This window comes from Sorex araneus, chromosome X (genome assembly GCF_027595985.1).
Source record: "Sorex araneus isolate mSorAra2 chromosome X, mSorAra2.pri, whole genome shotgun sequence".
Lineage (NCBI taxonomy): Eukaryota > Metazoa > Chordata > Mammalia > Eulipotyphla > Soricidae > Sorex > Sorex araneus.
Genome location: NC_073313.1, coordinates 81,951,468 through 81,964,272, shown reverse-complemented (window position 1 = coordinate 81,964,272; position 12,805 = coordinate 81,951,468). Strand labels below are relative to the sequence as shown.

The 12,805-nt window shown below is 46.8% G+C and overlaps 1 protein-coding gene across 1 annotated transcript in view; it reads right to left on the bottom strand.

Annotated features, from left to right (window-relative positions):
• GPC3 (glypican 3) overlaps positions 1 to 12,805 on the bottom strand; it is a 458,480-nt gene that overhangs the window by 115,449 nt on the left and 330,226 nt on the right. Inside the window, exon 6 of the mRNA XM_004606379.2 lies at positions 4,715 to 4,835. Within this exon, the coding sequence (XP_004606436.1) occupies positions 4,715 to 4,835 (121 nt within the window). The remainder of the gene's footprint in view (positions 1 to 4,714; positions 4,836 to 12,805) is intronic.

Genomic DNA, 12,805 nt, shown 5'->3' with positions numbered 1-12,805 from the left:
TGCGGAGCACCATTCCCCACAAAGGACTCTGTTCCGCTCCAAACACAAGGCAGTAAGTCCACATCCAAATTATCAGCAGAAAAAGGAACCAAAGTCCACATTTCCAAATGGTAGGAATGCTGCACCAGGGGCTTGGGTGTGGAAGGAGCAATGGGCCTTCTACACCTGCAGGCCTTCCCAGGAACAGGGGCCTGGCTTTGATCCCAAATCCCCGCCTGCAGGGTTACCCCTTGAGGCCTGTCAATAGGGAAGTACTGTTACTGCATTCCGTGCGTGAGGATCTGACGTCCAGTGTGAGCAACAATAACCGTAACAAGAATGGAGGCAGCTGAGAACTGTCCTACCAGCTACGTAATTTTTTCAGAATAAGGGCTTCAGAGAAGAAACGTTGAGGATGTTTAAAGAGCTCAAAAGGAAAAATGGAGAAAACAATGGCACATAGTCAATAGAGTGCAAGATAGGATGAGGGCAGAAATGAGGAGAAAGGGGAGCATTATTCTAGAATGTGGTGAGAGGCGAAATAGCTCTGGTCCATCTAAGATGCAGGCCCTGGAGGAGAGAGGCAGGGACAGAGCAAAGAATCTCTGGCTTTTCACTTCGGTGGGCAAGAAGGCAGGAAACCTCCTCCTGGATGTTATGGAACAGAGAGTGCCCTGAACAAGGGGGTTAGGAAAATAACATGACACTGTTAGAAATGCCACTCATGTATTAATGCAGTCAACTTCACTTGCTTCTACCCCCATCCTTCAAACTTAGGGTCTAGGGGGCCAGAGCAATAGAAGAGTGAGTTGGGAGTTTGCCTTGCATGTGGCCAACCCGGGTTTGATCTCTGGCATCCCACATGATCCCCCAAGAACCACCAGGAGTAATATCTGAGTGGAGAGCCAGGAGTAATCCCTAAGTATTACTGGATATGACCACCCGCTCCAAAAATAGAAGACAAATTTGGGGTCTATCTAGGCAGGCCCTCAGTGAATCCAGATGTTTGGCAATGATGCAGAAGCAACATCTGGATGATGGATGTAACTTTCAAGAGGACTCCTGGGCTGTTTGGGCAGCAGGCCCAGCCTGCATTTAATGGCTTTCTGCCTCAGTTTCCCTAGCTATAAAAAAGGGGAAGCTCATTATTTAGCCCTTCCCTTTTGGGGGGAGGCAGTGAGAAAAAAAGTAATGTCCAAGGGTGCCCATGAGTTCTCAGAAACCATGATTCTCTGACAAGATGGTTTTATACAATGCCTGAGAGGAGAGTCTGCTCTGATATAAACAGAGTTTGAGAACAAGTGAGTACTTTGCCATAGGATTAAATGCTATACAAATATCATAATTCTCACTCTTAGCCTCCCATTCTTATTTCAGACTTCTCTAAAGTATCTCTTTCTTGGTGGCTCTATGGCGGCAATGGCTAGTGCACTGGACTTCTAAAGTAAACTTCCTTTGAGGTTGAGTCATGGCCAAAATATGAAACTGTATTGAGGGTCTGAAGGAAAATGTGTTTGTGCCATGTACAGCCCCACAGATGAAGGGAAAAAAATCAATGTGGGTGTTTGGAGGCCAACCAATCTCAACAGCTCTACTTAAACAGGTAAAACTGGTCTATCAATGAGAATTAATTGTTGCTCAACGGTATTTGTAAGGAAACCAAAGATGTTCACACATAGGCATTGCTAGAGGGAGGAGAAAGAGAAAGCCACGGGGACCTTTCCGACTCTGATCATATGTACTTCCTTACCTAGGGTGTGATTTCAGCTTAGGGACGATGGTTAGACTTGTCTTGAAGTTGATGGTATCGATGTACCAAATTACTGTATCTCACCACCACCAAGTGCCCATGCACTCCACCACTGTCCCTATGCCACCTCTACTCTGATCCTAATTTCCCACCCCAACCCTCCCCTCACTGCTTGCTAATGAGTGTTGTAAATCCAGGCCAAAGGTTTGTCATCATTCCGTACAGCCTTGTCTTTTCACTCTCTCTGTCACAGACAAATGAGCTCCTCCAGTATTACAGGATACACTCCAGTTCCACTCTAGCTAGAATTGAGAGGAAATGGAAAGAAGGGGGTAGTATGGGGGGAGAGAAAGAGGATAAGATGCATCAAAGTTATCTGCAAGCATACATAATAAGGAGAAAAGAATTTGTCTGGACAAAAGCATGGCACTACCGCTGTGTCCAACACAAGTCCTGCTGAAAGAGAAAATCCAGATTTCAATCATCTGGGTTATATTCAGATTAGCCACCTGCCACTTATTATCGTTCATACACATGCAATTTGATGTATTATATCAACCTATAATCTCTAAAATGCATAATTTTAATGTCATAAAATGATGTATTTTATATATAATTATATTAATCATCAATAGATTCAGCTTCACAATAACCTCGTAATTGAGACTTTGCTATTTATATCTTCTACGGATGAAAAACCTAAAGCTCAGAGAATTTCAATGATTTGCCTATGGTTACATATCTTATTAGATCCACAACAGAATACAGAGCCATGAGATTCCACCGCCTACATTCTTTGACAGGGGGAAGAAGAGGGCCATACCCAGCTGTGTTCAGGCCTTACTCCTGGCTCTGTCTCATGGGATCACTCCTGGCAGGACTCAGGGGACCATATGTAGTACCAAGGATTGAACTATGGCCAGCTAAATGTATGCTTAGCACCATATCTGCTGTACTATCTATGTGGCTTTTTGTGACTCTTGTATTATTACTATTATTTTGGTTCAGGGGCCATACCCAGTGATGCTCAGGGAGTGTTTCCTGGTTCAGTGCTCAGGAATCATTCCTGGTGGTGCACGTGGCACCAACATGTGGAGCCGGACATCAAACTGGGGTCAGCTGTGTACAAGGCAAATTCCTTGACTGTACTGGCTTTCTGGCCCCGCCCGGGGTTCCATTGTAAGGAGGCTGTGAGGTTGTAAACCCTTCCATGAGGCATTCTGAATGAATCACAGGATTTCTCATGATAATGTCTAGCATTCTCCGAGGTGGCAGGGTCCCAGAAGGAAGGCTCGAACGTGCAAATGCGGCTGTTACTGTGTGTTCAGCAGCAGGACCAGCTCTTTTATCAAGTGCTCACTGGGTGTTGGGCATTAGATGAGGCACTTGGAAGAGTCACCCCCAAATGAGCTGTCAAGTGCCAGGCAGTTTGCACTGAAAGACACGGTGACTCCAAAGCCCTCACCAACAGTTCGAAGAAGCACAGAAGTCTCACTCTGAAACTTCCGAGCACAAAAACACAAGCGGGCCAATGGCTCCCTACAGAAACTCGTGTCCTCAGGGAAGGAGGATCTGCGTTGCATCCAAAGTGCCTCCTAGAATACAAATAGAAGCCAGCAGTGCCAGGGCCCTCCCACTCATGGATCATGGGGCAGGAACACTGTCCCTGTCACTCTGTTCTACAGTGGCTTGCCATCCCCCTGCCCCACTGTGGCCACAAAACAATCACAAGCAGATGGCAAGACTAACTCCTGTTTGTGTCTTAGTTACTGAATTCCTTCTGAGAGGAAAAACTCTGTGCACAGGTCAAGGGAACCTGTGGGTGTCTCAGTGAGTCACAAACTGGCAAGGGCACTGAAGCTGGTCTTCCACTTCACATCTTGCTGGCAACAGAGAAAGCTGTTGCATCCCCAATGAACAACAAATTGGAAGCAGATATTCGAATGCTCGAATTCTTGAATCCGGTCACCCCAGGCATTAATAAGTCTGATCTTAGAGCCAACAGAAAAAGTGATGCATGCCGACAGAGCTTCATTTGGGATGGAACCATAAAGTAGATGCAATCTGAATTTCCAGAAAAGGCTGCCTGACGGGCCAGAGAGATCGTACAGTGGGTAGGGCATTTGCGTTGCCTGGGGTTGACCCAGGTTTAATCCATGGTATGGCAAGGGGTCCCCCAAACCCTGCCAGGAGTGCTCCCTGAGCAAAGAGCCTGAGCACAGGCTGGGTGTGGCCCAAGAAACAACGACAACAATCACAAAATGTCAGCTGATGAATTACAGTGAATTCCTATGGGGCTGGAGAGAGAGAGCAAAAGGCCAGAGCACATGCCTGGAATGTGGAAGCCCTGGGTTCCATCCCCCAAACTACATGATTCCTCCTAGACGCTGCTTGGGTATGCCACAGAACAAAATCATGATAAATCCTCAAGGAAATCACGTACAGCTCTGGAGAATGATGACTATGATGATGCATGAAAAGGTGTTTCGGGCATGAAGATCATTTTAAGGACTATGGATCATTTGTACACTTTTTTTTGGGGGGTGAGGTTTGGGCCACACCTGGTGGTACTTGCAGGGGACCATAGGTGGCCTCAGGACTTCAAACGAGGTTTGGCAGGATGCATGGCACTCACCTTACTCAGGACATTATCTCTCTGGTACTCAAATCCTTTCAACTCTGTGGGTGTGATTTTTCTAAACAAATATTGGAAAAGAACACATCCGAAGAGAAATAGGCCAGGAGTGAAAACAGGACGGAGTAGAGGTTAGGGCTGTGAGAAACTGCCTTTCCCCTATCGTCCAAGCATTCTCTGATAGGACAAAATGATCCTTGTAGTTTAAAGAGAAGGTGAAGGCCACAGGCCAGAGGTTCCTTTGAGTCCAAAGCATCGTTGAAGGAAAGAACAAAGGCACCCCCTCCCGAGACCCCAGAGTATAGTTTTCACAGTTGCCCCCCTTCGGCTTTAGTGTTGTGGGCACAAACCTGGTTAATGTGCTTCAGCTTGTCGATAATCTGACTGACCACAGGCTCCGGACCCTTCATTTTCAGCTCATGGAGGTTGAACTGGTTTTTCATTCCATTCCTCGCTGCCTTCTGGCTGTATCTGCAGAGATAGAGAAAAGATTAGCCACGGGAGAAGAAAACTCAAGCAAAGGAACAGTTGTCTGTTACTGGCACTTCTGGTCAAGCTGAACACAACACGCTTCCGCCTATTTGGGATGGAGCTTAACAGTGGGGAGGTGGGAAATAATCAGCTACTGTCAAGGGCAGGGTCAAGTTTTCAGGGGCAGAGACACAATTCAGGAGAAGGCCCCTGCATGTTCAGGAGAAGATATTCGCATGTGACAATTCAGGAGGGCTAGAGTGATAGCACAGCGGGTAGGGCGTTTGCCTTGCACGTGGCCGACCCGGGTTCAATTCCTCCATCCCTCTTAGAGAAGCTACTGAGAGTATCCCGCCCGCACGGCAGAGCCTGGCAAGCTCCCTGTGGCGTAATCGATATGTGAAAAACGGTAACAAATCTCACAATGGAGACGTTACTGGTGCCCGCTCGAGCAAATTGATGAGCAACGGGATGACAGTGCTACAGTGCTACAATTCAGGAGAAGGCATTTGCATGTGGCCACATTAGCACCACCTTAGGTGGATCCTCAGTACTGATGGTCTCCTGAGCACAGGGCCAGGAATAGCCCCTATGCACTGCTGGTTGTGGCCCTAGCCCCACCCCAGATAGTTTTCCCCCAAATCCTTGGCTCTCGGCACTTGGGATAGGACAGAGTGATGAGGAGCAGCAGGGCATGGTTAGTAAAGCTAAAAGGCTTTATCAACAGGGACTGACCAGGACAGACCAGGGACGGGTGGGAGGATGAACAGGCCAAGGCATGAGCACGAGATGGTCTCCAGGCACTCCATCTTGTACCACACCTTTTGCCTGGTGCCTCTGGTGGGCTTTTGGTTCCTTTTCCCCCCATCTCACATTCCCCAGCCACCCAACTTGTATATTTGGCTGCAAACTCCTTCCAGGGGCCAGAGGTACAGCTCTGGGTTAAGGGGCTGGCATTGCCTGTGACCCAGGTTAGAATGCCTGGTACTGTAGATGATGCTCCCACCACTGCCAGGGGTCACTGGTGAGCCTAGAGTCAGGAGTAGCCCCTGAGCACCAGGTGTAGCTCAGTCTCTTCACCATCATCCCCCTCCACAATCAAATTGTGCTAATAAAGATCTTGAGAGCCACAGAGGAAGAATCTTCTCTCCCTATGTGTGCTTTCTGTTCATCTGATGGAGAAATGTTGCATGTTCTTCATCTTTTCTCCTCCACTTCCTCCTCCCACTTCCTGTAGGCCTTGGAGCTGGGATTCATTTCAGGAGTTTTTTTTTTTTCCTCAAGCCATTTGCAGCATCAATTACGCCTGTCAGCATCCGTGAGAAGCAGAACACCAGGTTCAAGGGCAGATTTTAATGTGTTCCCCCTGGATCAACTCAACCTCAGAACTGAAGTTTCCAGGTACCCGTGGATGCTTGCTTGCCCTCAAGGGAATGGGAGATTTCCAGTGCTGGGGAACCCTGCTCATGCAGTGAGGCTTTCCAACTTTTACTGGGATTAGTAACTCACTACTGAAGGGGCTTCATGACGGCACCCATGGTTCCAGAGCTCTAGCAAGTTACTGTTCCTCTTATGAAACAAAGCAAACAAACATAAGACACAACAAAACAACCCAGTCCACGTCTTTCTTTCTCTTCTATGATGTAGAAAGCCTGGAACATAATTACCAAAAAATAAACGGAGGCAAAAGTTTTAGAATCCTCTCTTTTGTTGTTGTCCCCCAATTCTGATCATGGAAAAGTTTGTTAAAGGAATGAAAAGAATTACACATTGTTTTCAATGTCACTTCATACAGTAATTTTTTTTTAAATGTGGGGAAGAGCAAATCGAAGAGAAATTTCAACTGGCTGGATGCATGTTTTGCATGCAGGAACCCTAGGTTTGCTTTTTGGGTCACACTCAGTGGTGCACAGGGGTTACTCCTGGCTCATGCACTCAGGCATCACTCCTGGCGGTGCTGGGGGACCATATGGGATGCTGGGAATCAAACCCGGGTTGGCCGCGTGCAAGGCAAATGCCCTACCTGCTGTGCTATCGCTCCAGTCCCAGGAACCCTAGGTTTGATCCCCAGAAACACATGCCCCCCTAAGTTCCGCTTGAAGAAGCCTTCGAACACTGAGCTGTGAGTTCCCCTGAGGATCCCCATGTACAGATTCCCCTAACACCCCCCAAATTATAAATGGGCAGTCAAAGAGATAGTACAGGGATTAAGGTGTTTGTCTGTCCATGGCTGACCATGGTTTGATCCCTGATATTGCATATGGTCTGCCCAAGTAGCTTCTGAGCACTGCCAGGTGTAGCCCAATCCCCTCCACTTATGAATTAGACAACCAGGCTGTGAGTAGATTCATAATCTCTTTCCAATTTCATGCCCATTGTCTGTTCTTAGCTGGCAAAATCATATTACTGCAAAGAACTCAAGTGGTACAGAAATGAAGAAAGAGTGAAGATCTGACCTAATCTTACCCTCCCAAGAAAGAATTTGGCTATCATTTGATATATATGCTTCACAGTTTTCACATGGAATTTTATTCATTTGTTGATTTAACTTCATCACACACTTGGTACTTGGGGCTTCTACAGGCAAAGTGCATTGGGGTCTCTTCCAATGGTACTTGGGGGACATGGCGACTCTGGGGATAGAAACTGGGTCTCCAGTATGCCAAACAAGTGTTCCTGGATCCTTGAACTAGCTTCCTGACCCTTATGTGTAACTGAAATCTGAGATGGACAGGTAGTACAGAGGTAAAAGCCCTTGCCTTGCATGCAGTTGAGGCAGGTTTGATCCCTGGCACCTGAGCACTATCAGGAGTGATCCCTAAGCACAGCACCAGGAGTGAGCCCTGAGCACCATGGGATGAGACATCCAAACAAACAGATCCCCCTGGAATCATAAAAGTCATAATAATTTGCCACTTTTCCATTTGCTGTTTGGAGGAGACAGAGGGTTCAGTGCGTGAGGGTCACTCCTGATGGTGCCTGGGCAGGAGGGGAGGGCTTACAGTGCCAGGGATTGAATCCAGGCCTCCTGCATGCAAAGCCTGTGCTCAGGCTTCTGAGTCATCTCTCCGACTGAGCTATGCCAGTTTTTAATCACAATATATTCCATCACAAATATATTTCATGTGCTCCATTCCACTTATTCATATTCCTTGATTCTGCTATATGACTAGACAATATTTTAAAGGTTTACTAATGAACAGTGGAGCTGGTTCTAATATCTTGCTAATATAAACAAAAAACAGCCTTGATCAGCAATCTTTGCATATGTACATGCATACCTCTAGAAGGTTCACTGTCATCCCACTGTTCATTGATTTACTCAAGTGGGCACCCATAATGTCTCCATTCGTCCCAGCCCTGAGATTTTAGCAGCCTCTCCTTACTCATTTTCCCCAAACAATTGGAGGCTCTTTTCAGGGTCAGGGGAATGAGACCTGTTATTGTTATTGTATTTGGAATATCGAATACGCCACGGGGAGCTTGCCAGGCTCTTCTGTGTGGGCAGGATACTCTTGGTAGCTTGCTGGGCTCTAGAAGGTTAAGTTACCCAAATTTAATCAGTGATATTTCTGGCCCCATGTGACACCAGGAAAAAGTTACTAAGGGGACCGTGTATTGACAAATTTCCAAAGCCATGTTCTACCTGTCATTACCTCACAACCGTACTGTGAGGTGGAGTGGGAGGGTCTTATGGTCTCATTATTACTACCAAACTTCCAATTTCAGAAGCTATTGATCCAGTTCCAGTCCACAGTCCCCTCCCTGATCTAGAGCATTGACAGATGATAAGGGCAAGCTTTGAAAAAACTAAAGATGATACAGAATGTTTGCACTCATTTGTGGCATATAAAAAAACATACTAAGAGATTAATATCCAAGGACAGTAGAAATGAGGTCCAGTATGGGTGACCCATGGCTGGAAGCTTGCCACAGTCGGGGGTGGGAAGGCAGCTATGACAGAGAAGTGACTGCCATAATAATGACAGCTGGAAATGATCGCGCTGGACAAGAACTGAATGTTTTCAGTACCTGTATTGTAAATCACACCACAGAAAAGGAGAGGGAGGGAGAGAGGAGAGAGAGAGAGAGAGAGAGAGAGAGAGAGAGAGAGAGAGAGAGAGAGAGAAGAAAACCCAGAGAGAGAGAAAGAGAGAGAGAAAGAGAGAGAGAGAGAGAAGAAAACACATAGGCATGTTGGGGAGGGCTGTGGGAGGGAAATTGAGGACATTGGTGATGGGCAATGTACAGTGATGAAGGTAGGGGTATTGGAATATTGTGTGACTTAAACCCAATCATGATCAACTTTGTAACTTTATAGCTCATGTTGATCTAATAAAATTTTTTTAAAATATATGGATGATGAACTGGAGCAATAGCACAGCGAGTAGGGCGTTTGCCTTGCACATGGTCGACCTGGGTTCGAATCCTCCATCCCTCTCAGAGAACCCGGCAAGCTACTGAGAGTATCCCGCCCGCATGGTAGAGCCTGGCAAGCTACCCATGGTGCATTCGATATGCCAAAAACAGTAACAAGTCTCATAATGGAGGCATTACTGGTGCCCACTCGAGCAAATCAATGAACAATGGGACGACAGTGCTACAGTGCTCTGGATGATAGCCGAGGAGGAAACAATTCTGGCTTTCAGAAGTTGTCGTAGGAAAATGACAGTATTCTGGGGGCCAGGGAAAGAGACCAGCTGACTGCCTTTGCTTTCACACGGTGGCCGAACACCCTCAGCTTCTTCCACTTTTTCACAGTTAGTGAATACACAGATCGCCCACCATCTAAAACCAATTGCCTTTGGGGGCGTATGGAAGACAGGCAAGGAACTGTCTTTATCTGGCAGGAAGCAGTTCGTGACTCTCCTCCCCTTGACTGTTCACAGAACAGGCTGTTTCAGTATCACCCCCTCCAGATGACATCTCCAGTGCCATCTTCTCTCTCTTTACACACACTGATGCCTGCAGCACGGACCCAAATTCGCAGATAACGAGGTAAGGCTCGTTATAAATCTTTCGACATGAACTTCGAGAATGTGCCCCGAGAGACAGTTCCTTGAATTTGTTCCCACTGAAGCTTGCTGGCTTCCTTTTTTTGATGCCCACTCATACAAATCCAACATCTTCCCCAAGTTTATTATCCTCATTGGAATAATACTGTGACGACATCTGCCAACTGACCAATTTTACCCTGCAGTCCCTCTTTTCAAATCATTTAGAAATATGAAATCAAAATTAGTCTCATGGCTGATGCTTTCAAGCCCTGCTGTATAATTTTTCTACCATTCAGAGGAGGGCCCTTTTCGATTTATTTTTTGGTGTCTTCCCTCCAATCATAGATAAACAGGCAGGACAAAACCCTGTTCCCCAATTCCAGGGTGACTCAATTTTGTTAAAACAGCTTTGGGCTTAAAAGCATGCCAAACTTTTGGAAAGTTGAAACAGCATCCACTGTTCTGCTCTATCCATGTGCTATTTAAATCCTCAAAGGACTCTGGTAAATTCAGCATGGTTTCTGGTTACAGAAGTGTTGGGAAGGGAGCTGGGGTGATAGTACAGCAGGGAGGGTCTTTCCCTTGCAGGATGCCAACCTGGATTCGATCCCCGGCATCTCATATGGTCCCCCCTGAGAACCAGCAGGAGTAATTTGTGAATTCTGAGGTAGAAGTAATCCCCGAGCAACACCGTGTATGGCCAAAGATCCAAAATAAAATGTGCTGGGAAGAGCTGGCCTATAGCTCAGACCTAAAACCTGACTATTCAATTTATCCTGGAAAACAGTGACCCAAAGCTTCCATCAATGGATGCCTTACAGCGACTGAAACACTATTTTAGAATTCCATGTCTTTGGGCCTTGAGAGATTGTACAAGGGTTAAAGCACTTGTCATCCATGTAGTTCAACACAGATTCGATCCCTGGCGCTCCCTGGTCCTCTGAGCAACCTCTAGGGTAACCACTGACACCAAGAGGGGTGCTCCTCAAGTCTCCCCTCCAAAAGGCAAAAAAGGGAAAAGAAGATCCAAGTACTAGTTAAGCAGGCACAATTCAATCCCATCTGGGTGATAATGTAAAAACTTTGTACATTATTCAAATAAGAGAAAAATCGTGTACGCACACGTAACCAAATGGTAATAAAGCTTATTTAAGGGGAATCAGCATAAGGTGATAGATACTAAGGAGGTTTTGCTTTTTCTTTTAGCCTTGAGTTCTGTTACCTTGATAACCTTAAATTTTTACCTACGATTCTTTTTATTCTTATTTTTTAATTTTTAAAATTTTATTGAATCACTGTGAGATAGTTACAAGCTTTCATGTTTGGGTTACAATCTCACAATGATCAAACACCCATCTCTCCACCAGTGTACATTCCCCACCACAAATATCCTGGGTATACCCCCCCTTTCCCACCCACCCCCTGCCTCTAAGGCAGACAATATTCCCCATACTCTCTCTCTACTTTTGGGCATTATAGCTTGCAACACAGACACTGAGAAGCCATCATGTTTGGTCCATTATCTACTTTCGACACCTAAGGACGGTAGATACAAGGGCCAGGGGGATTGCCCCATAGCTGGAAAACTGCTTCATGAGCGGAGGGGAGATGGCAGATGGAATAGAGAAAGGATCACTAAGAAAAGGATTGGCTGGAGGATTCTTTTTATTCTTGTGGGGGCCACATCTAGTAGTGCAGGGGTGGGGGAACGTACTGCGAGCGACTGAACCCAGGCCCTTGTGCATAGAAGGCCTGCAAACTGTCACTTTAGCCATGTGCCCAACCCCTGTGATAGTTACTATTTGGGAGGAAGGGGGTATTTTCTTGAGGCACACCCTGTGCTAGTGCTAGTGTAGCCCAATAATGTCACTAGCATGCGACAGGGACAAATGGAGACGTTACTGGTGCTGCTCGAGCAAATTGAAGATCGATGGGATGACAAGTGATACAAGTGACACACCCTGTGCTAAGGGTTTACTCCTGGTTCTGCACTCAGGCATCACTCCTGGCAGGGCTTCAGGGACCCTAATGGATACTGGGGATCAGACCCCGGCTGGACACATGCAAGAAGGCAAGAACTCTACCGGGTCTACTATCACTCTGGCCTTGATTTATTTTACTAAGGCACAAGAACAAGAAGGAAACCAAAAGAAAAAGTGGGACAGACTCAGGACCGCCATAAAACGCTTCCAACTAAGAGTTATATTTGGAGGCCGGAGAGGCAGTCCAGCTAGTAGGGTTGCACGCAGCCAACCTGGTTTGATCCCCAGGATTCCATCGGGTCCCCTGAGCCCCCATCAGTAGTGAAACCTGAGCACAGTGCTTGAAGCAAGCCCCTAGCACTGGCAGGTAGGGCTCCAATCCTCCTTCCACCTCCAAAACAAAAAAAACACGACACCCAAAGCACTAAGAGCCAAAAATGATTTCAACGAGGTCATTCTGACCTGCTTATTTCAAAGAACAGGATAATGGTGAGGACAGGAGATGTGAATATGAATGGACGTGATTATAAAAACCCTTAAATGGTGTTTGACTGCTTCACCCTCCTCTGGCAACGGTCTCCAGTCCCCGGCTGATGAATCAGAGGGGACCTCGCTAACCCCTCAGAAGCACTGCGACCGGCTTCCCCCGCATCTGCCCTGTAGTAGGCGCTGTGCTGACATCTGCTTGCTTGCTTTTTAAGCCCAATTCATCTGCCAATTCAGATGTGAGCAGAATGAGAAGGAAGTGAGGCTTGCTTTGTTCTCGCTCTTTCCCCAGAGCCCCTTGCCTTCCTAAAAGGAATAACAACTCTGGCGGCTAGGGAGATAGCACAACGGGCAGGGTGCTTGCCCTGCACGCAGCTGACCTGCTTTCAATCTCGGGCACTCCAGAGGGTCCGCCCAAGCCCTGCCAGGAGTGAGCCCTGAGTGCAGAGTCTGGAGGAATCCCTGAGGATTCCCTGAGGCCAGGCATGGTCACAAACAAAAACAA